This window comes from Chelonoidis abingdonii, chromosome 1 (assembly GCF_003597395.2).
Source record: "Chelonoidis abingdonii isolate Lonesome George chromosome 1, CheloAbing_2.0, whole genome shotgun sequence".
Lineage (NCBI taxonomy): Eukaryota > Metazoa > Chordata > Testudines > Testudinidae > Chelonoidis > Chelonoidis abingdonii.
Genome location: NC_133769.1, coordinates 97,162,593 through 97,186,849, shown reverse-complemented (window position 1 = coordinate 97,186,849; position 24,257 = coordinate 97,162,593). Strand labels below are relative to the sequence as shown.

At 42.6% G+C, this 24,257-nt stretch overlaps 1 protein-coding gene across 4 annotated transcripts in view; it reads left to right on the top strand.

Annotated features, from left to right (window-relative positions):
- The first annotated feature begins 5,560 nt into the window (after positions 1–5,560).
- EP300 (EP300 lysine acetyltransferase) overlaps positions 5,561–24,257 on the top strand; it is a 129,278-nt gene continuing 110,581 nt past the window's right edge. For 2 of the 4 annotated variants that reach the window (XM_075067968.1, XM_075067960.1), the window contains exon 1: positions 5,561–7,227. In XM_075067968.1, the coding sequence (XP_074924069.1) occupies positions 7,134–7,227 (94 nt within the window). In that variant the 5' untranslated portion in view covers positions 5,561–7,133. The remainder of the gene's footprint in view (positions 7,228–24,257) is intronic. The other 2 variants (XM_032787674.2, XM_032787664.2) reach the window with 1 other exon arrangement.

The window sequence follows — 24,257 nt, the reverse complement described above, 5'->3', positions numbered from 1 at the left end:
GTCACAGGTTTGAATATGTCCTGTCTGGAGTGCTGTGCAATGACTGCTGCACTTCAGGATGCCTATACTGCATGGTGATGGGGGCTGAGTGCAGAGGGTAAGGGTCGTAGTTCTCAGGGCTGGTTGGTGAATGTACAGGTGTTGGAGGCAGCTGCTGGTGGTAAGAACTTGGATGCTGGGGAAGGGGGTTTTTGAGCTGACATTGGCGCACAAGAGAAAAAGCTTTGGGACGGGGGTGGGGCGGGTGCGGTAGTGCTCTGCCTGCATGGCTACAAGCGCCTGGATAGAGTCCGCTTGGCGCGCCAGGATGCTTATCAGCTGCTTTGTGCTTTTCTTCCTGGCCGCTGCATTTTTCTGGTGGATCCTGCTTTCCCTTTCCCTTCAGTCCTGCACTTTTTGATTCTCTCTGGCAGAGTGATCCATAACTGCTTGCAGCAGATCGTCTTTGCTTTTTTGCGGCTTCTTCTGGAGGTTTTCGAGTCTTTCAGCTGTTGATAACACGGACATCCGAGAACTCAAGCTTGCTTGTAGAAAGGCAAAAAAGGCAACATTTAACAGAGGCAGCATTGTTTATATCTCAGACAGTTATTTCCACACAGTGAAGGGGTTTACAGTCTTCACAATAGCATAATTTTCCCATACCAAAGAGAGCGCACATAACCCACAGGAGTCCCGAAATGATGAGTAAGGGGAACTGATTGCTTCAGGGCTGTACTGGGGTTTCTGTGCGTTGGGGAAAGCAAACAGCTGCAGGGGGCACCTACACTGAACAGTCTCCCAACATTTTCCACAGGAGTTGATCCTGGAAGATATCTCGCTGCTGCGGATCACCTGGGAAGAGCGGGAGAGTCTTCTACAGCAATGTGGATTCCGCCCTGGCCCCTATGCAGCTTGCCTGTGTGCAGCAATGGTCCCCTCACCCCTCGTGGCACAGTGGCGCGGACGCGTTAGCCTGACTGGGACAAGGACCACAGTGGCTCTCCCAATAAACTTGTGCAAGCGCATTGCCCACGCTCTGGCTGAAACTTTTGAAGAGATTACCGAGGCCGATTACCGCGATGTGATAGACCACGTCAATGGGCTATTCCACATCTAGGCATGCATGCATACAGCCCTAACCCTCCCTCCTCTCCCGAAACATTTCCATACTGAAAATAAAAGCCGCTTACCGGGAACCCGCTCCTCTGCTTGTCCTTCACCAAGTACCGGCTGCTGCGACTGGCTCCTTCTTCCTGGCTTGAAAGAGCTGCTGGCGCATGCTCCTGGGATCCGGGGTACTCTCCCCCACCCCAGTACCTCACTCGGTTTCCTCCTCCGCCTCCACCTCCCCCCCCCTGCTCTGAAGTGTTCCATCATGGTCCTCGATTGGCGGTGGGGTCACCCAGTATTGCGTCCAGCTCTTTGTAAAAACAGCAGGTCGTGGGGGCAACACCAGAGTGGTGGTTTCCCTCATGGGCTTTGCATAGCACTCTGCAGCTCCTTCACTTTACCCTGCACTGCAGCCGTCCGGTCATGGCCCCTTTCCAGCATGCGCCCTTGTAATCGTGCCCATAGGTATCGTAATTCCTACGGCTGGAGTGCAGCTGGGACTGCACAGCTTCCTCCCCCCAAACACTGATGAGGTCCAGCAACTCGCCATTGCTCCATGCTGGGGCTCGTTTGGTGCGTGGAGGCATGGTCACCTGGAAGGATTCAGTGATTGCACTCCACACCTGGCTGAGCAAAGAAGAAGAGGATTTTTAAAATTCCTGGGGCATTTAAAGGGTGGGTCACCTGAGGCCAGGGCAGTAGAGTTCGAATTGCCTGTTCAGCCACTCTGCTCATCATTCTGGGATACTTCCGAATACCTCTGGAGGCCAATAACAGCGCTTTTGGTGGCCACACTGGCAGAGCAGTGCTGCATCACCAGCGCTGCAGTCGTTATTCCCCAGGCCAAGGTGGAGTACAGTCAGCGCTGTATCCAGGGAGATACAGCGCTGTATCCAGGGAGATACAGCGCTGGATGTGCCTTGCAAGTGTGGACGGTGTGTGAGTTGCAGCGCTGTAAAGCCACCACCAGCGCTGCAACTCTCCAGTGTAGCCAAGCCCTTAGGCAAGAAAGAAAACAATAAGAGATATAAAAGAGTTTGCTTGCATTAGAAATTAACAAGGTTATTACAAATGAATGGTGAACCAATCAATGAAGTCTGGGGTGATCATTTTGAGAGTGATCAATGAGGAGACTCCAAGAGAAAACTACAAATCTGTAAGCCAACCTGTGGTGTGATAGATTAAATACAGGAGGAAGAGGATGTAGAGGCACTTATGAAAAAGAAAAGGAGAAAGCACCTGGGACTGATGAAGTACCGGTGGATGCACTGACATCATTGGGAAGGGAAAGTATCAAGTATTTTACAACTCTGTTAAATGATATTCTCAAGAAAAAGAAATTGTCAGATTAAAGGTGTAAAGCTTTGTGGTGCCCTGTAGCAATGCTGTGACTCACCTCTGCAGCACCTCCTGTCAGTCATCCTGGGAATTAGCTCTTTTGACCCAGAGTGCCCTCTGCAGACCAGTGTCCTGCTTGCCACTGGCCCCCCATGTCCCTCCCAGACTTGGTGCCCCTTATCTTCAGGCACTGTCCCCTGGCAGCGCATCCATTCTCTGGGTCTCCCCACCCGGGGAACCCACACCCACTATCCTCACCTCAGTATGGCTACTGCCAGTCATTAACTAGCCCCCATTCCCTAGGTCAGACTGCAGTGTAAGTGCCACTCATCACTGGAAAGGGGGGTTTGGACCTGCTGCCTCTACCTACCTTTGGGCTGCCCCCTGAAACCCCAGTACCTATTCAGCCTTACACTAGGCCTACCGGGTTTCCAGGCCTTCTGGACTTCCCTGGGCTCTGCTCCACCTCTGGTACACTCTCCAGCAGCCAGATCAATCTCCCTCTTCAGCTAGAGGAAACTATCTGCTCTGGGGCCCCTGCCCTCTTATAAGGGGCATCTGAGCCCTGATTGGAGCATGGCCACAGCTGAGCCTGCTTCCCCAAACAGCCTGGGAACTGCTTGCTCCCAGCCAGAGCCCTCTCCTGGGCTGTTTTAAGCCCTTTAAGGCTGGAGTGGGTGACCACCCTGCTACATGCCTGTTTTAACCTGGAACCCAATAGGTACATGCCTGTTTTAAAACATAAAAGAGATATTACACTGTATGCTAATTATTGCCCAATTAAGTTGATATCACATGCTATGAAAACGTGGGAGAAGATTACGGAAAAGCATTTGTGTGGATCAGTGGAAAACTGGAAGGATCTGCAGGGACTTCTGTATGGAAGGAGTAAAATTTACACCATCGTTCTATGAATCCTCAAGGAGAAGCTCATAGAAAAAAGGAGTGGCAACTGGGTATAGTCTTTGTGGACTTGGAGAAGGCATATGATTATTACCAAGATAATTAGCTTTGTGGAATTTGCAACGGAGAGGTGTGCCAGAAGGATATGTCCGTTTTATCTGGTTATGTATGATGGAGTCCAAACCATATGAGGCTACAGCAAGCATTTCCTGTAAATGGCCTGGATCGGGAGTCAGCATTGGATCCTTTTTTGTTTGTGGTTTTCATGGATGTGATAAGTGAGAATATATGAAGGGAGTCATCTTGGAATATGGTGTTCGCTGATGACTTAGTGATATGTGCAGAAGATTATGAGAGACTTTGAACAAGCGCAACACAGTTTTGAGCAAGTGAGACTTACAGTGAACTTTGGTGAGACTGAGGCTTTGATAATAGAGGGAGGAGGACTCACCACAAAGAATATTGCAGGCGGACAGTGTAGAAGAGTGAAATAATTTAAATATCTAGGATCAATGGTTGCTGACAATGGTTCCCTCCTACATGATGCCTGGCATCATATCAAAGCTGCTTGGTACAAATGGTAGGAGCTGACTTAAATATACCAATAAACGTAAAAGGTAGTGAGTAAAACTGTAGTTCAACCCATCCTAATGTACGAACAGCGTCCTGGCCCACCACGAGAAAATAAATCAGTATGCTCTCCATAACGGAAATGAAGATATGGAGATGGTGAAATGACAGGACATTCCTTGAGAGGAAATGAACTGAGGTTGTAAAGGGCCTAATGAGGGTTGTCTCAACTGAAGACAACTTGAGGGAGGCTATGCTACATTGATATGGACATGTCCGGCAGAAACCTGAGAGTTATATTGGTAAAATGGCCCTTGTGCTGATCTTGGACGGAAGATGACTAAGGGAGAGGACAAAGACATGGTACATCGACCAGGTATCAGCAAACCATAAAAATACCAATTTGCTTGACAGCCAGGTGTACAGTTATGAGTTGTGAAAGAAGGCAATAAATGTTGCTTACCCTGAAAAAGGAAGTGGCAAGAAAGAAGATACTAATGTTTTAATTTAACCAAACAACTCCCCCTTCTGAGTTATCACCAGATTTTGTATCCCTGTATACATTCCTGCCTGTCTTTTAGGCTAGCTCTTACAACTTGTTCTGCATGCAGGGAGCCCTCTGGCTAGATGAGGAGCCAGGTTTAAGTCACTAGGTCTGTGCACAGGTGTAGGGGTCTGCCCACATGGAACAAGATGCAGGATAGTGGCCATATATTTAAACTGCTGGAAGGGGCACTGTCTTTATACCTAAGGCAGAGCAAAGCACAATGTTGATGCATAGTAAATAACATTGCACAGTAGAGTAGGTGAGATCAGAATTTGTGTTTGTGAGAAACCAAGCTTGCAAAATTGTCATAAAAGCATATCAGTCCCAGTACAAAATCTATGAAGCTGTGCTTGGCGATGATGATAATAGGGGAGAAAAGAGTGTCCATGCCTGTATTTTAAATAAATAAAATTGCTTCTCCCAGGCAAGCAAGAAGGTGGAATTTTGCAAGGCTGGTTGGACACAGCTTTGCATCAGGCGCCTGCACAATGATTTATCAACCATACGTAGCACAGTGATGTAATATACATATAGGTGCAGGCAGCTTATCACACGTATACCTAGCTGTCTGTGTAGAAACCTACATAGAAAATGGGCCAAGTTCTGCTCTGCTTACACCTGAGAAATCTCCCCGCACTGGCCCTAAATCCAGCGGCTTAGCTGTGGGGCCTTTGTCTATACATCTCTGCCGCGCAGGGAGAGCCGCACCGCGGGCTGCCGTGCCCCCGCCCCCCTGTGCAGCAGAGGAGCTGCCTGCTCCAGGTCCCACCCCGCCCCGCGCCTCAGCTGTAGGATTACAACAGGCCTGTCCCAAGCAACCACCGCGCTGCATTTTTCCGCCGACTAATAATTCACGGTGTGAGTGGGGGGGGAAGACAAATGGTTTTTTTTCTCGTCCTCCTTCCCCTTTAAGAGGCGGAGGTGAGGGAGTTTGCGGAAGGGAACGATGAGCAACGGGCGCTGAGTGGTCGGCCTGGTCTCGTGACTGCAGCTAGCCCCGCCCCTGATTCTCTCCCCCCATTCTAGCCCCCACCCCCGCGTTCCATTGTGAGTGCGAGCTCAGCGGGGCCCCGCCCCCACCCGTAGCTCCGCCTCCTTTTTTTCTCTTGGCTCATTTCCGGCCGCCGTCGCTCGCTTCCCTGTGAGGACTCGGGAGAGTGAAGAAACAACAGCCGCCATTTTGTTTGTGTGTGAGCGACTGAGGGAGGGCGAGAGAGACCGAGCCGGACGGGGCGAGCCAGAGGGCGGGCAGCGCAGAGAGAGCCAGGGGCCCGGGCGGGGAACGGGGAGAGGAGAGGGAGTCTGAGACCCATCCCCCACGTACATCACTCCAGCCCCACAACCAGCCGCCGAGAGCCAGGCAGGGGCAGTAGGAAGCCTGCGCGCTCGGCCTCGTCGCTCAAAGCCCCGTCCTACCCCGCCCCGGAGCAGAGGCGACCCCCCCGCGGTCTATTTAATCCACAAGGGGCAGCTTCCCCTCTTGGCCCGGTATTTTGGGAGGCGTCTGGACCCCCGTTGGGGCCCCCGCCTCTTGTGGCGGAGGCGAGAGGGCGTCCCGGCAGCGCCTGAGCGGCGGTGGGAGAGGCGGAGAGTGACCATCGCCGAGCGCAGGGGGTGAGGGAAGAGAGGAGCCTAACACCACCCCCCCCGCCCTGCCCGAACCCAGCGTTAATAACCATCCTCAGCCGCTGGGGAGGGGGAAGGTAGCGCGAGAGAAGGGGGGAGGGGCCGCCGCCGCCTCCTCCTCCTCCTGCTTTGGGATCGGTCCCTCCGCTTGCTCTGGGGGACACCCTGCTCTTCGGGCTGAGAGAGAGCGCAGAGGGGGCGCTGAAACCCGCCCCTGCACCCTTATCCCGAGATCGGCGCTGCCTGCATCAGGACAACAACCCCTCCTTCTTCCCCGCACAACAAGATGTGAAGCGGAGACTCCTGGGACTTATACTCACCCTCCTTAGCCTTCCAGCTCCCCTCTCTGCAGCCATTAGTGCCTGGCGAGGAAGAAGCAGGGGGAGCTGGGGACCCCGCACACGCGCTGTCTTCCTCCCCTCCAGCCCCTTCGCGGGCGGTGGGTTTTTTTTTTTTTTTTTTTTTTTTTTTTTTGCAGGGTGGTGTTGGACAGGGAAGGAGCTGCTAGAGGAGGGTGATTTTTTCTCTCTCCTTTTTCCTCCTCCTCTCCCCTCCTTCGCCCGCCTCCTTGTGGCGATGAGGAGGAGGAGAACGACGCCGAGGAGGAAGAGGCTGATGGCGGCGGTGAGGCGGCAGCAGGAGGAGGAGACCCCCCGGAGGATGAAGATGATGGTGGTAGAGATGAGGAAGCACCAGCAGCACAACAGCCGGGATTAATTTGACTAAAAACCCACCAGCCTCTTATCTCCCTTTTTTTTTTTTTTTTTTTTGTATTATTTCTGGCGGGGCCGCTTTCCGTGTTCTTCGCGTCCCCTCTGGCCGTGGCCCGGGGGACAAGGCCTCTTCCCCACCCTACTCCCCACCTTTCCCCCCTGCTGAGCCGGTGCCACCCTACCAGCAACCGAACCCGAGGGGCAGAAAAAGGGAAACTTGGCCCCCCGCGTCCTCCAGATCCGTCGCTCGCTCTTAGTCTTCAGCTGCGTCGGGGGCCCGAGAGGAACGCGAAGATTTTGGGGATCCCCCGTCTCTCTGCTCGTTGTTTGTCTAAAAAGAATTAAAAATGGCCGAGAATGTGGTGGAGCCGGGCCCGCCTTCAGCCAAGCGGCCTAAACTCTCCTCACCGGCGCTCTCCGTGTCCGCAAGCGACGGCACAGGTCAGTCTCAGGGGCCCAGACCCTCTCCCATATTCCAACTGTACACCTAGAACCCTTTCTCTCGCCTTCTTTTCCCCATCTTTTTTCCTCCAGCTTCACTTCTCCCCTCCCCCGTACTATCTTTCCATTTGCACCCCTTTTTCCTCTGCCCCTATGTGTATTAATCTTCTCGGAGGGTATTTAATTGCTTTTGGCCTTTATTTGTTGGACGTGATTGAGAGGAAAGCTGTTTGGTTTATTATGCATGTGGCCATTTGCAGAAAAAGACTAACAGTGTTACCTTTTTCATCCTTTTCGTTGTAATAATTATATCAAATTCACTCTGTGTATCTTAATTCTGATTAAGTGCATAAAATTATTGCACACAAGCATCCTCTTCATCACTCTTAACTGTGTGTGTGTATATATACATACACACCTTTGTCTTACTGTTTGTTGGCTTATATGTAAGGATTTTATATCACACTTTTTTTTCTGAATAAGGGATTGAATTCTCTTCCATTCTTTATTTTAGCCCTTGTTTGCATTTTGGTTATTCTATTTACTTTTTTACCTTTTCCCTTCACCCTTTCTCAGCCTGCTCTTTGAGGAAAAGTGGTTCTGTTTTTGTTAGAAATTTAGCTTAGTCCTAGTTTTTAAAGACCTAGATTTTAGTGGTGTGTAGGACTTTTTAAGAGCCTTTTTATCTTCATGCAAACACATAGCGTTTCATCTTATTTGCATTAAGAATCAATATGGAGCGCAGTTCATTTTGCATTTCCCATTTCTTTGCTGTGAGGCCAAAATGTCTGAAATTCCCTTGTATGTTTATTGGGTTGTGAAGATGAAGGGGGCTTTTTCTTTGCAATCCTGCAAGGATTTTAACTTTTTTTTTTTTTTTTTTTAGGGGGGAACAATCCATAGTTGTGCCGAAATCAAGCTAGAGGGTGTAAATTTTAGGTGTGCCAATCCCAGCAAACTTAAACTGTGTGTACTGGAAATTAACAATAAGCTGTTCTTCTTTTCACTGCCTCTTATTAAGATGCAGATAAGTATTTGGTCACTTTGCTTTGAGAGTACTGAGCAGCCTGCCCCTAGTTGTTTCTCAAAACTCGCTTTTAGATTTCTTAGCCAAAAGAAAACTTTGGGGACTCCCCCAACTCTGTCTGTCTCCCCATGCCATGCATTGTCTAGTTATGGTTGTTGTTCCTTGTAGGCACCAGTTTTCTTGTTCATTGTAATTGTTTGAGCTGCCAGGAAAATAAGTAAAACGTGGCTGGCCATCAGAGAGTAAACAAGATGTTTAAATGTCTAGCTTTCAGTTGTACACTGGTTTAACTGGAATCATCTTAATTAAAAAGTTTTTTTGCTGATCTTTTCTTTGTTCTGGATTAATGAAGTTTTAATTGGTGTATAATTTAAAAAAAAAGTTTGCCGAAAACTTTTAGAGTACATTAAGTCATAGGCAGTGTTACAGAGACTGTGAAAGGAGGGTGATGAATTTCTTCCCCAAAATCAACAGGTCCAGACTCTAATAGAAAAGGGAGATAGGAGGGGTTCCTCTTCTTCCACTCTGTCAGACCAGTGATTGATTTTTTATTTTTTTTTAGCATTACTTAGAAAGCAAGTACTTTTAGCCTTCCTATATTTCCTTTCCCTGTCAAGTTGATCATTCAACAAGGAATTGTTTTAGTTCAAAATCATATCATTTCTCTCCCCCTTCCCCCCCATTCATCGTGTGGAAAGTTCCAAATTTGACTAAAGGCTTTTTTTTGTCTGTGTGTGTGTGTGTGTGTGTGGGGGGGGGGGGGGGGGGCGGAAATCAGGATACTGTTTAGAACAGTTGGACAGGTGGAAACTTTTTATGTATTTGATTGAAAGTATAAAAACATGGGTTGTGCCAGGCTATAAGGAGCTTATTTCTATTTAACAAGTGCAGATGCTGGATATACTGTGAGTATTTTAATCAGGATAATTGGGTGTCTTAACAGTTGAGGAATCATTATATAGGTCTGGTCAAACACTTACTACATATATTTTAACTATTTCTTAGGAATTCAGATGTGACATAACAGTGGACAAAACAATGTACTTTGTTCATAAGACTTGTATAAACTCAAACTTTACTTCATTCAACAGGTAATGCAGAGGCTTTGGATAGTGTAAATTTTTCATATGAAATAACTCAGTAGTTATTGATGAAGACTTCTTTACTCTGGGTTCTCATGTTAAGTAACATTAACATTGTGGGAGCTTTGAGGCACAGTACTATGTTTGTTACCGGGGCAGTAGTATGCATTCATCTCACAAGCGCACTTATCTTGCAGTTTCTTTATGTCAAAACCCATCATTTGCGGGTTATATTCATTCTCTTACATTGCATGACTGTTTTTTGTCTCATGTCAACCTGTTTCCACCACAGTTCCAGTTTCTACTATATCTTAAGGTTTTTTCCCTTTCTTTTCCCCAAGTAACTTTGAATTAGTGATGTGTAATGTGGTAGGTCTCAGCTGTAGAATGAGGTGTGTTGCCCCACTCCTAGGATAATTATTGCATAATGCTTTTGATCTTACCTTAATTCTTTACTAGAAACGTTACATTTTTTTCCTGCAGTAATCTAAATATTAGATTATGATCACATAAAGAAGACTGCAAAGTGAGGAGTCAGAAATTTCTGCATTGTTGTGGCCATTTCACCCTGCTTGCAAGTGTGAGGGAAATTCTTTTGTTTCTAGCTGTTGGCTTGTTTGGTTCAGTGTTAATTTAAAATATGGATTTGGCAGATTGGAGACCTAAGAGCAGTGGTGAGTCTAGTTGAGTTGCTAGAGCTGAAACTAGCAGATGTCAAATATTTTCAACATACAAAAGCCATAATTCATCCCCATTGTGTTTTTTGTTGCATACCAAGACTTTATAGTTAACTGGTTTTCAGACTGCACACAAAAAAGGAAGGTATTGGGATTCCGTTTCAGAACACAAAACGCATTGGGAGAATTCAAAAGGTGTTCACAGGGGTTGCACTAGTAAACCTAATTTCTTTGCTCATCCAGTAGCTTCTTGCTCACTGTCACAGTGCTGGATCTCTTTCTAAGAAGGCTTGTCTGTTTATTTCTTTCCTGTTTGAAAGTAATGTTTGCTCTGAAACCATAGAAAATGGTATAACTTAAGAGCTTTCACAGTTTAAAAATGTTTTATGTAAATGCAAAAATAAATTCTAGTAAAGGCTAAATTTCTTGTCCAGGGGAAGAAGCAGGAAGGGAATACTGTATTACCAACCAGCTCAAGTGTTTAACTGCAGGTTCATATCATTTGCCAACACTAAAATACTGTTATACCTACCGGATACTGAGGAGTATCAGAAAATCTTGATGTTGTGAATGGTTTTTCTTCTAGTAAATTAATGGTTAAACTTTACATTTTGTTTTGTCATCTCTTTAATTCTTAATGCATCCATTAAAAACCCTTGACTTCAGGAGCTGAACATCTTAGATTTTCTCAATAATTACAAAACTACTGGTACCACTTCAGTGTGAATAGTTGACAAAAATTGGTGGGAAGGCGGTCTAATACCTGTCTGTGCATGTGAAGCCCTAAGTTGAGTTCTTCAAAGAACACTAAATTTGAACACTTGAGCCAGGTCTGTGCTAGAAACTTTTGCTATAATAAGCAATATCAGTTAAGGATTTTTTGGTGACATTTGTGTCCTGGTGAAAGCCTTCGTGTAGACTTGCTCATTCCTTCATAAAAGTGCTTTTGCTGATGTAATGTATTTCATCTGGGTACCTGGTATAAGCTATACTAGCAGAAACACTGCTTAAAAAAAAAAGTGTAGATGCAGCTTTCACTTAGATTCTGTTGCTATATTTATACCCAGTAACCTTTTCTCAGTGTAATCTAGGCTTTGGACTAAAAGTCTACTATATTCTTTTTCCTTAATACTGTAATGAAATGTTTGACAAGTGCTTTATGTAAATTTGGCATCCCAAATAGTCTTCAAAAATACCAAATATTTTTTTAAGTTCATTTTGGGCAAGACCTCCTTCCATTAATCAGGTGTGTTAAATGGTGTTATGTATTTGGAAAGGATATCCTGAACTTTGTATTCCTTGATAAATGTCATAACATTGTAGTAGACAGTGCAATATCTTTTGGTTGTTGGATATAAAAATATTGTTTGAAATGTAAGTTGTAAAATATTAAACAACTCCATCATTTCCTGAGATAACCGTTAATATACAGATTTGTGGTAGAAGAGATCTGTATGTATATTTGTAGTGTAGAATTTAGCATCCTTCAGCTAGGTGTATCCAAAAATCAGATTCTATTGATTTAACAGCAGCCCATCAAGCCAAATGTACATCCTCTTAATCTCCCTTCTACTTGGTATCCATTTTTTATAAATCTTGATTTTGTTCTCATCTTGACCCTTAATTCTTCTGCATCCCTCATACCCAAGGTGTATACCAGGGGTAGGCAGCCTATGGCACGTGTGCTGACGTGAGCTGATTTTCAGTAGCACTCACAGTGCCCGGGTCCTTGCCACCAGTCTGGGGAGATCTGCATTTTAATTTAATTTTAAATGAATCTTCTTATACATTTTAGAAACCTTATTTACTTTACATACAACAATAGTTTAGTTATATATTAGAGACTTAGAGAAACAGACCTTCTAAAAACATTAAAAGGTGTTACTGGCAGGCAAAACCTTAAATTAGAGTGAATAAATGAAGACTTGGCACACCACTTCTGAAAGGTTGCCAACCTCTGGTGTATACGTTTCTCTGTTGTAGTGAAAACCTTCAGGACTTGCTCCTCTTATAAAAATGATTTGTATTCTCATCTTTTTGTCATCTGGTTTACTATAATTCTTTGTATAGAAGATGTAATTTTCATTGGTTTTTAAAATACGGAGAGTTGTTTCTTCATTAGAAACACCTCACCTCAAATTTTAATCTGGCTCCCTATCTATTTCAGAGAATGATACAAAGTCTCTACCCAGTTTTCAGGCTTCCTCTTGGAGTTTCTCTCCATTTGTTTGACCTCACCTTTTTTTCTTTCTAGCCTTCTCTCCTTTCAGGTATGACTCCTGGCCCCTTTCTTGCACAGCAATCAGATCTTACTTCTGAGTTCCCCTCCCTTTCAACTTTACATGTGCTCTTTCTCTCTCTGAAACTTGGGTGAGTGAGTCTGTGCAGTTCACCTTATTTTCATTTACTGCCTCTTTAATTGTATAATCAGATAACTTAGAAAGTTTTTGTATTATAGCATATAAAACTATTTTGACTTGTATTAATTACAGTTGTGCAAATGACTGTGATAGACATTGTACAGACTTGTAGTAAGTTATAGTCCTCCTCTGAAGAGCTTACAGTCTCAATAGACAAGATAGGCAAAGGGTAGGGAGAGAGGACAGAGGCATGGAGAGGTGAAGTGACTTGTTTGTGACCATGTAACAGGTAAGTGGCAGAGCCAGGAAGAGAACTTGGGTCTCTTGACTCATGTTCCTGTGCCCTATCACAAAGTCGCACATCTTCACACTCCCTTTACTATGAAATACTGTCCATCAGCAACCACACTGTAGGCAACTGTCAAGAAGTCACTTGGAAATCTTTATTTTTATAACTTAAATGTATTTTTCACTCATTTTGCTTGTTCTGGTACCAGGAAAAATTAGAGACGTAATTTAAAAAAAAAGACTTGAAATGATTACATATATTTAAATATTAGAAATTATTTAAAAATGAGGTTTATTACCTTTCCTGGTGAGACTCAGTTCTAGGTTTTTTTTTGCTCTTCACTGTTTTTGTTTTTTGAAGTGTTAATGGTGTCAGTTGTTATAAGAGAAACAGAGAACCCTTAATTTGGGGGTTGGACAGGTAGAAAATAATGTAGTAATACTGTATTGTTACAGTTGGCAATTATTATTTTAATTGACACTAAATAATTGATGTGAGGGAACTGAAATAATTTTTAGTCTGTAGTCAAGTGGACTGTCAAGAACCCTGTGGTTAGAATAAGATTTTTCAGAAGAACAATAACTTGATATTTGATTGGTGGTTGATTCAAAAATCAATGACCAAAATCAGACTTCACAACCTTGCATTCCATTCCTAATCTTATGATACCTATAACTATTTTTCTTTCCTACACTCACTGAATTGCATATGTAAAATTGCAGTGTTCTACACATTTTTTAAATTTTAATATTTTAAAATTTAAAATTTATACACAAGTAAAGCTCTATGGAAATATAAATTGTGTGTGTATTATGCAAACTACAAGTAAAAACTAAGTCCTGGGCATTGTACAGTGTAAACACCTGAGATCAGAAGAGGGTGTGTACTACTTAAAAGGAAATAGCAATTAACAAATGGATGTCTGAAATTTCAGGAGAAAACCTTGCTGCTGAATTCAGGAATTTTAGATGCTTGATTCCAGCAAAACCTAGTTAATTTTAAGTAAATGCTGTTGAGATGGTCTCTTGTTAAATGATCTATTTCAGGCTGAATCCTTAACTCTGTGTAAAAGGAGCCATAAGTTCAGATCCTTAATCAATTCTTTGTTAAAACACTTGTGTTGAGACTTTTTTTTACTAATGCTTATGGGTTGTGTAGTGGTGGGGAAGATTAAGCATATTACTGGAAGAATTCTGGCTCTTTTCTATGGATTGCTATATCCAAAGTGTACAACAGTCTTTCTCTGCCAGTGGATTTAATGGGACTTATAAGTATATCCATTGCAAGTTTTTTTCCCCTACCTTTGGTTGGTTGTCTCTAGTCTCTCCTCCATGACTTGCCTTCATGCTTCAGTGGGACAGTCTTCCAGTGCATGCTCTATTGATGTAATGATCTTACTTTAACCATTCTCTGCACGTTAACCAGTGCCCCTCTGTGGAGATTGAGACCAAAGTCAGATAACAAATCTAAACGACAAACTAAGTAATTTTGCTGATTTGTTTACCTGTCAGCTTAAACTACTTATATGGGTCTCCAAGGATTTGGCTTCTCAGGCTTTACCAAAACTGTAGCAGCAGGTTGAAGTAAAATACATCTGTCTCTGCATATGGTTGGATTCAGTGACATGCAAAACATCGTGATCCCACTGAATTTGGATACATGAATCTGACAAGCAAGATGTAAAAGGTTCCTGTGTATAAAATAACTATGGTTTATTTGCTAAGCGGTAAAGCAGCGTCCCTGGGCATGATCCGATATTTCTTTCTTAAAGCATGTTTCCTGATATTACATTGTTATATGAATCACAGCACAAAATGACAAATGTCATTTAACTTTTCTATGTATTTTGAAGGCTTTACTTTGTCATATACAAATAACTGTCTTCAGATAGCTTTTGTTGTAGGATTTTTTTTAAAAGAAAATGTTGGAACTTCATTTTTCCAAGAATTATGAACAGCTCTCATTTTTAGATGGGGGAATTGTAATGGGTGACTCAGCCAGGTGTGTAGTTTTCAGCTACACTTGCATCAGCAGAGATGTGGAATTGATGTGACACTAGTTAGATTCTCTCCACTTCTGTTGTGAAAATGCTGTGTGCAGGAGCAACAGTAGTATAGGTGATTCACCACTGCTGGTGTGAGGTAGAATGGCAAGAGAAGATTTTCTCTTTTGTCCTCCTGTCCTTTTTCACAACACCAGTGCAAAACCGTGCCTATATTAGCACTCTTCCTCTATTTAGGATTTTTTCAACAGGATGCTGAAGTTCAGGACCACATCAGTTACAAGTCTCTGCTGATGTTGCTGGGAAGCATGAGCGAGAGTGAGCCATGGTGATTCTCTTAGAGGAATTTCTAAAATGTATAGTGACTATAGATTGGGGTCGGCAATCTTTGGCATGCGGCCCATCAGGGTAATCCACTGGCAGACCGCGAGTCGTGTTTATGTTGACCGTCCGGAGGCACAGTCCCCTGCAGCTCCCTGTGGCAGCAGTTCGCTGTTCCCAGCCGTTGGGAGCTGTGGGAAATGGCAGCCAGCACATCCCTGCAGCCTGCGCCGCTTCCTGCAGCTGCCATTGGCTGGGAATGGTGAACCGCAGCCACTGAGAGCTGTGGGGAGCCGTGCCTGTGAACGGTCAATGTAAACATAATGTCTTGCGGCTTGCCAGCGGATTACCCTGATAGGCTGCATGCCAAAGATTGCTGATCCCTGCTATAGATTAATGTTTTCAACCCAAGCCACTGACTTAGTTTTTCTCTTTGTAGATTGTAAGGATGGGGTGAATAGGTGGGCTGTCCTAGTAAGCTAGAGTACCTTGCATATAAGCTGTAGACTACTTAAACCAAAGGTCGCAAAGTATTGCAGGGCTACTGACTTTTTTTGGTATTCCAGGTAGAAAATGCATCTATGGCATAATAGTGAATGGTTGCTTTATTGTGCTTTCTTCTGGCGGTCCACAATGTTAGTATGCTAAAATAGGCTCATTCGCCTCTAATTTCAGCTTGTACTAGGGCCCATAGTGCTCAGAAAATTGAGACTCTTCGGTAAAACTTAACATATTTGAAAACTGCTATACTTTAAAGCTGGTGTCAAAACTGTACAAATGAAATTCCTGTCTGAAGCTTATATATTTTTTAGACTATTATTTTGAATCAGTCTAGCTTTACAAAGTCTGTGCTATATATAGGTGGCGCATCCTTGGCTGAGAAATGTACTAGGCCAGGGGTAGGCAACCTATGGCACGGGTGCCGAAGGCAGCACGCAAGCTGATTTTCAGTGGCACTCACACTGTCTGGGTCCTGGCCACCAGTCCGGGGAGATCTGCATTTTAATTTAATTTTAAATGAAGCTTCTTAAACATTTAAAAAATCTTATTTACTTTACATACAACAATAGTTTAGTTATATATTATAGACTTATAGAAAGAGACCTTCTAAAAACGTTAAAATGTATTACTGGCACGCGACACCTTAAAATAGAGTGAATAAATGAAGACTTGGCACATGACTTCTGAAAGGTTGCTGATCCCTGTACTAAGCAATAAGTTGATTAACAAAATGTTTTAGTTGATGTTAAGCTAGGCTCTTACTGTGGTATATTTTGGCCATTATTAACTATTAATGTCCAAGGCCCCTCATGTTGTTTATAACTTGGGCCAGTAGTCACTGAACAAAACTAATTAGAGACTTTGCATTGTGTATTTTTAAATCTGGTTTACTCAGATAACTTTTTTAACTTTCCCCTTAAGTTATTGTTAATAGCTTTCAGAATGGTGAATGAGCTTATGTCTCCCTAGCTCATGTTGGTGAAAAGCACTCTCGATCATTTATAAACCTTAACATTTTATTTCAAAATATTTTAGTGACTAATTAATAACATCTTTAACATATTAATCAGTTTAATGTTACAGTAGTAAAGTTCTCCAGATCTCAAATCCAGAATAAAAACAGGATGGAAACTGGGTTACAACCTCTTTGAATCAAATGGCTCAGTAGTTTTAGTGCTCTTGATTGTGGTACTGATCCAAAGCCCATTTTGAAATCAGAGTCCTTCTGTTGACTTCAGAGGGCTTTGGATCAGGCCCTGAGTGAACTTTCAGATCACTGTTCTGAGCAAAATGGAATGTTTTCTTTTGAGGAAGAGTTGTGCGGTGAATGTGGGGTGTATACAATTACACAGTGTATGAATTTGCACAAAGAGTGAGCACCCCAAGATAAATTTTCAGATTGGGCTAGGGCAATAAATGGCCTTTTATAACATTTACTTGTCATCTTTCCCTTTGCAAATTAATTATATCAAATGTGTGACAATTCTCCTCCCTCCCAAAAAAAGCCCAACCCCACAAACAAACAAGCAAACCAGAAAACTGGTAGATGAGGTAATATGTACGTCTGCTACTGCACTGGACATTTTCACTAAGAAACTTTGGGTTGCTGCTACGAGCCTCTGTCTGAAATGCTTGGTTTACACTCCTAAAATGACTTATAGGCTTCTATTTTGCAAACTTACAGTGATTCTGTTTACTCTAATGTGAGGTATTGAAAAGTTGTTCTGGTTAGGCACAACTGTTGGGTAGGGTTTTGCTTGCAGTCCCAAACTTTGAATTCAGGCATCTTATTTTCCTTTTGAGTTCCTTGAGGCAGAATGCACATGAATACTGCATTACAGTGGGGTCTTTGGGGTGTGATGTGGTGAGGGGAAGCAAAAATCACAATTCTTACAGTAAGGAGAATTAAAAACCTAATGCCAGAAGCTCTTGGGGTTTCCAAAAGACAAATGATGCATTAAAGCAAAAAAGTTAAAGCTTCCTGAAACAGATACAGGGAAAAATTGCAGCTTTGGATCAAACTTTCGTATTCTAGGCACAAAGAGGTGAAGTTACTTCTCGTTGTTTAGGGACTAACATCCTAGGATGTTGTGTGGTTTGTGTACCTGAACTCAATAGCTTTTGTGGCTCTGAATCTGAATCTTGTACTTTTTTAGGTCTTGTTTGAATTTCTGCCTTTATTTGATTGTAAATCAAATTACTGGATTCTGTCTGAATACAGCAGTGGTATAATTAATACCTGGTTGCCCTCTAATTAAAAATGGCTCCACAGTTTTTAAAAAAAGTAGGAAAAAAACTTCACTAAATTTCACCTTGAAGGGGATTGTTGCTTCAGAAGGGTTTACAATGAAAATGCTATTGGAATCTGTCATAAACCCCATTAAGGGCAAATAAATCTGACCTTCTCTAAATATCATTTGTTAGAATCCTCACTCCCGAATGTTTCCTAGACAGAACAGGGTGGTGGAACTCTGCAAGTGTTAAAGGTTGTTGGTGGTGGTGGTTGTCCCCAAAGAACAGCAGAGCATCTACTGGAAGTCACACTGCACCTGAACCTCTTCTGATGGCTGCCATCTGAAATTTCCAGTCCTTTCCTTGATCAGTCAGTGATGGACTCCCCACAGGAGCTTTGCTGCTTCAACTAAAGTAGTGACTCTTCACTGCAGTTCAATTTCTTGTTGCTTCAGTTTTCCTTTTTACTTCAGTCTCTCCCTGGCTGAGGTTCTTTCTATGTCACATCTCTCCTTGGAAGAGTCATTTTGTCTCCCCATCAGGAGACCTTTTGGCTCTAATATTGCAACTTTCAGAGCGTGTTGGTAGTACTTTGTTTTACCTCCTCCTTAGCTTTATTTGACACTTTATCTGTATTTCAGGGTATTGAACTAAGTTGTTCAGGACATCTAAATGTTTTGCCTTGTGAGGATCCTTGGCTTATTGTCGTCTTAGTTTATCTTTTTGTAGGGTACTTTAGGTCATGAGCCTCCATTCTTGGATCCCCAGTGTAGCTGCTTAACTGTGAACCCAAATAGCTGGTTACACTGCAGTGCTTAGTTGTGTCCTGTGGGTTGGTTTTCTTTCTTGCTTCTAAGCCTTGTTTTGGATAACTTTCAGGTCTCTCTGCATAAAGTATCTTGATCTCACCATTTCACGGCCATTGCTTCTGCCTGAAAGTACAAAAGAGATGCCAAGTTTCTTATGCAGTAGCCTGCATTGTGTGACACCCAGCAGTCAGTGTTGATGATAAAGCTTTGAGATGCAGCTGTTAATGCTTGCTGGGCTCTAGGGTTGGAGTCCTAATGAGGCATTTTGCATGGAATACTGAGCGCTTGTCGATAGTTTTGTCTGATGTGGAAGACTGTGCCAAGTACAAGACAGTGCTGCTTGAAGTATCTATTGGACAAAGCAGAGCGAAGCTCTGGTACCAAGTCCTGTCCACTCGTTAATTCATTTTAGAATAGCTCTTTCTGATGTATATAGTCTGTTTTACTGATGCATATCAGGGCTGCTGATGGATTGTTCAGAAGGATGATTATTCTTTGAAGTCCCACTTTGATTAATCTCTCTTCCCATTGCAGTGCTGTAAAGAGGAATCTAGACTGGAGTCCCAAGGCTCTGTCTTGCCTGCTATAAGAATCTACCTCAAGGCTTACCTTGCATGTTCTGTCATCTTACACAGCTTCTCTGCCAAGATCCTTCAGGCATTTCTGTACATACAAGACACTGTCATTTCAATTAAACACCTATTCTTTGAGGATTAACTACTTTGAGACCATTGTTCCCATCTGCAGAACACATTTAGGCAATGAGGTCAAAAACCTCCTGAGGTATCTGGAGGCCTCTGGAGCAGGTTCCCAAAAAATTGGGATTATTTCTCCCTCTACTGTTAGAATCTAACCACCCAGAAACTTGGTAGAAAGACCTGTTAATATACTTTCAGAAACAAGTAAGACTAATCTTAATTCAGTGAGGAGAACTTCCTCCAGTTTTCTAATCTGACTGAGATTCGCCTGAGCCAGAAAACATGAAAGAGGGACTAGCATTGAGTGCCTTAAGCCCATTTGCAAGTTCGCTTCTCTGCTCTGTAATCGGTAAGGATATATGTTGCTTAGAATGTAAACTCTTGTGATGGGGACCATTTTTTGCTTTCTGTTTGTAAAGTGCCTTTTTCAATGTGGTCCTGGTCCCTCACTGGGACTCCTAGGCATTATGCAATGTAAATAATGTTAGAGATACTGTTTTCCACCTTAAATAGGACACCTTTGAGATGCTAGGGCACTGAGCTCCTGGCATGTTAAAGGTCAAATTCACCTTCAGGATCTTGATTAGGAATCATAGAACTGGAAGGAACCTCAGAGGTCATCTAGTCCAGTCCCCTGCACTCAAGGCAGGATTAAGTAATAACCTGCTCTTAAAAATCCGCAATGATGGAGATTAACCATCCTGACAGTTATGAAGTTTTTCCTCATGTCCAACCTAAAGCACCTTTGCTGCAATTTAAGTCCATTTCTCCTTGTCCTATCCTCAGAGGTTAAGAACAATTTTTCTCCCTCCTTGTAACAGCCTTTTATATATTTGAAAACTTATGTCCCCTCTCAATCTTCTCTTCTCCAGACTAAACAAACCCAGTTTTTTCAATCTTCCCTCATAGGTCATGTTTATGTCTATGGTCTTAATCATTTTTGTTGATCTTCTCTGGACTTTCTCCAATTTGTCCACCACATCTTTCCTGAAATGTGGTGCCCAGAACTGGACACTATACTCCAGCTGAGGCCTAATCAGCGTGGAGTAGAGCGGAAGAATTACTACTTGTGTCTTGCTTACAATACTTCTGCTAGTAGATCCCAGGATGTTGTTTGCTTTTTTTGCAACAGTGTTACAGTAATGTCTGAATTAGGCCAGGTAGATGTCAGGTGAGTCTCCAAATGACTGGTAGGAGGAAAACTACTCCCAGGCTGAATGCCTGGACGTGCTGCAGGCTGGTGGAAAACTCATAAAACCCATGCAGTACCAAAATGATCCTGTGTTAACACAGGATAGCCAGGGTCCCCAGAAGAGATGGCTCACACAGTATGAAAGTAAAAGAGCACTACATTCAATGCATGACTGAGACCAACTGGTCTATACTTTGCTTAGTGCCAGCAGGGAATAACTACCATCCCATTGTAAGGTCAGAAGGCTTCATCTGACTTGAGTTAATACGTGTATCTCATGGTGTGCAGATAGATCTCAACTTATTGGAAATAAGGAAGTTTTAAGATGAGCCCTAGCAGTGCAAGTTCTTGGTGGTGTCAGTAAACATCCACATATTAATAATGGACCAAGATAGGAGAAGACTGTGTACTCAAGCTAGTGCAGGAAAGCTGTGGCTGCTGTAAAGAGAGGTGTGTTAATAGCTGGCAGCATGGGGGAGAGGTTAGGGCTGTTGTGTCCCATAAGGCAAGAGAACACATGAGGGAATTGAGTGATGACACAAACTGGCCATTGTTGGCTTATGAGGGTTATGGTTTTGTCCGTATTCTGTCTGTGAAAGACTATAGGATTGAAGCAACTTGTTCAGTCTGTACTTTGCTCATGATGTGGTTCCTGATAGGGTAACATTTCTCGGGGTGTTTTCTTTCACAGATGAGTTCTGTGGTTGCATGGGCAGTAGCTGACAAAGGGACCTTTGAACATAACAGAAGTATCTGCTGTTGGCGCAGTTCATAAGAGAACTGTTGCATATCATCTTTGCACCTTGAAGCTATTCCATGCTAATTCTATTTTTGTGGGTAACCTTTTGGATATGGTCTAATTAAAAATAGGTCATTTGTCTCAGTAACCCATCGTCAGATACTTAGGGTGAAACATTCCCTCTTCTCTACATCTTCACTCTACCTGTGAACCCAGGGTATTAATGGATCCCCAGATTAACCTAATGTAAGATCCTTTTGAACCACCCTAACACTGCAGATTGCTTCCTGGCTATTGGTGACTTCTGTGCTTTACTTCCAAGCTTTAAGCAGAGTGCCTATTTCCACCATGCAGTAACTCTTCGGTATTTTGGAGGGTGCCATGATGTCTCTAGAGACCACAAATCATTACCTTCATGATCAGATGTCTGCATACTCCTCTACTTTGGTCAAATCTTCTTTGGTGCACTCTGAGTGAAAGATAGTTAGGTTGCAGAAGACTCAATGTGTTGGAAAGCCGACTCCTCTTCCTGAGTTTTGACACCAGGTTCTTGATTAGCTGGTCAGTGGCCGAGCCATGCCAGTGCTGATTTGGTCAGAGCCAAAGCAGCCTCCACAGTCTGCCTCAAGATGCATATTATCTGCAAATAAATATGAATATGAAATGAGCCGTGACTCTGTCATGTGCATAAGTACACACAAAGCAGTACTGCTGAAATAAAATTTCCTGAGGCTGTTCATATTTTGATCCCTCAGTCCAACGGGATCTGCCTGTAAAATGTGGGAACACAAACTCATCGCTGGTCTTCAGACTACTAGTTTGGTGGACTTTGAAAGGAAAATCCTACAGTTTGAATGTTGTTTGGTGTTTGTTTCCTATCCTTTGGCTATAAAAGACTTTGTAGATTTGGGTTTCAATTTGACTTTACCTGTCATTAAAAACAAAACAAAATACAGTTATCCTTGCTCAAGTTCACCTCATTTTTTGGTTAATTTTCTGTTCTCCTGAGACAACCATTTTGTACTCTTCAGAAGTGAGAATCTTGGCAAATGATATCTTTCAGGGTGGATTTCATTCAAATCAGATTGATTTAAATCACTAGTCAGGAAGACTCGATTTAATCATGGACTTCTACATAACAGTGCATTCTTGTTGGTTGTTACAACCTCAATACATATTCTTCACAGCTCAGAGATAAATGAAGGTTTCATTTTTAGAAGGTACACAACACTTTGTTAAACAGTGATTTATTTTGAAAACTTGTCATGAGTTTTACAGCTATATCAGAAAATGAATGATCATTTGGTAGTTGAAGCAGATATGAGTTCACCTCCCAGTGACTTATCTCCAGTTCAACAGGTTAATCATTAATATGTGGAGGATTTTCTTGCCATGCTGTGTTAGGAGGAGAGCATCACCAGACAGACATTGAAATTGTTTTATTTAACTAAAACATTATGTATTCTGGATATTTTTCTTCAACAGCAAACATGCAATATTTTAACAAAACAAGCATATGAATTTTTGTATTTGAACATTCCAGTTTTTTAAAATCAGGTTTGTTTTTGTTAAAATGTTTTTTACTAAAGTAGTTAATGAAATATTAAAAAAACAAACCCCCTCACAAATTAGATTGTGTCAGCCAGGTCAACATGAGAAACTTAAAATATTGGCTTCTGCAGCTAACTGTTGTCTTCACCCTCATTTTCTTGTTTATTCATAATCTGGAAAAGAAAAACAAGCTTTCCTGCTTTTTCAAGTCCCAAACAATTTCTCAGTTTGGAATGAATTAGTTCAAAGGAAGAAAATATTCTTTCTACACCAACAGAAGAAGCTACTACTGTTAAAAGTGAGATTATCACTTCCAGAGTCTCTGAATCCAAGTGCTTAAGTGACTTCCACCAGTTCACTGGTGTAACTTTCTTTAATACATCATCAGCAAACATATATTTATTGAATGGTTCATCCTTAGCTCTGATGTTTGTTATAGTTGGCATTATGGAGGGATGATTGCTTAATGTCCATGTCATAGCCAACTCTTCTTCTTTAGCAGTTAAAGTTTGGCCCGGTACCGAGTATTGGGAATATTTGCAAGAAAATGAGCTGGAGATAGTGCTTATCCCATTTGTGTTTTTTAGTGCTTGTAATTTAACTCTGTCATTGCATATTTCTCTTTTTAAGATCTCACTCGGTTCCTTCCAAATTTCAACAGCATCAGCAATACAACAGCAATTTCCCTACATTTTGTTCAGGGCTACAGACATAGGCTTCAGGGTACTCAGCACGTGTTCAACATTTCTTTTAAGCCCAGTGTTGAGAACTTTGGCTGTGACAGTGCTATCTATTTTTTTCAGGATTCTGTTAACAAACTGTCATCAGATTAGGCCAGTTCTTGATTTAGTGCTCAAAACACCTACTGAGTTCCATCGCACTTCTTGTGGGAGAGTTAGCTTGGTTCCTCCCACTTTTTTAGAGCAGCTACTGCAAAGTGGTTGTTACAGAAGTACTTTGCATTTCAGCATTCTCTGAACACTGAAGTCTTTGGTTAGAAGGTGCATTGAATGAGCACTGCAAAGGTATCTTATTAGTTTGGGACTGTCTTCTAAATTTCTTCTCATCTTGGGTACATTTGCAGAATTGTCTGTGACCAAGCTACGCACTGGACAGTTGAATTTTTTTTCACCATTTGTTATAGCTTTTCCTGCTGCTGCTTGTAATTATGATGTGCTGTGTGCATTTCCTGATGTATCAGTTCTTTCTATAAGGAAGACATTCCCTTCTTCTGTTGTCACACAAGCACATACAACAGAATCATTTTGGGACATTGCTCCACCCATCAAGACTCAGGTTAACAATTTTACTCTCTAGATCTTTTGCACACTGCTCAATTTCTCTTTCGTATACTTTATCCAACAATTTACCTGCGACATCTGCACTGTTGAGTAGACTGTATCCTGGTGTTAGTGACTGAACTCTGAATGAAGTGTGGGTTTTCAATCATATGGAAAAGAGTTTGTTGCATAAACAAACTGGGCAATTTTTTCATCAAGTACCTCTTTGTAATCTGGTTCTTATCACAAAATTATCTATGGTTGTTTCTG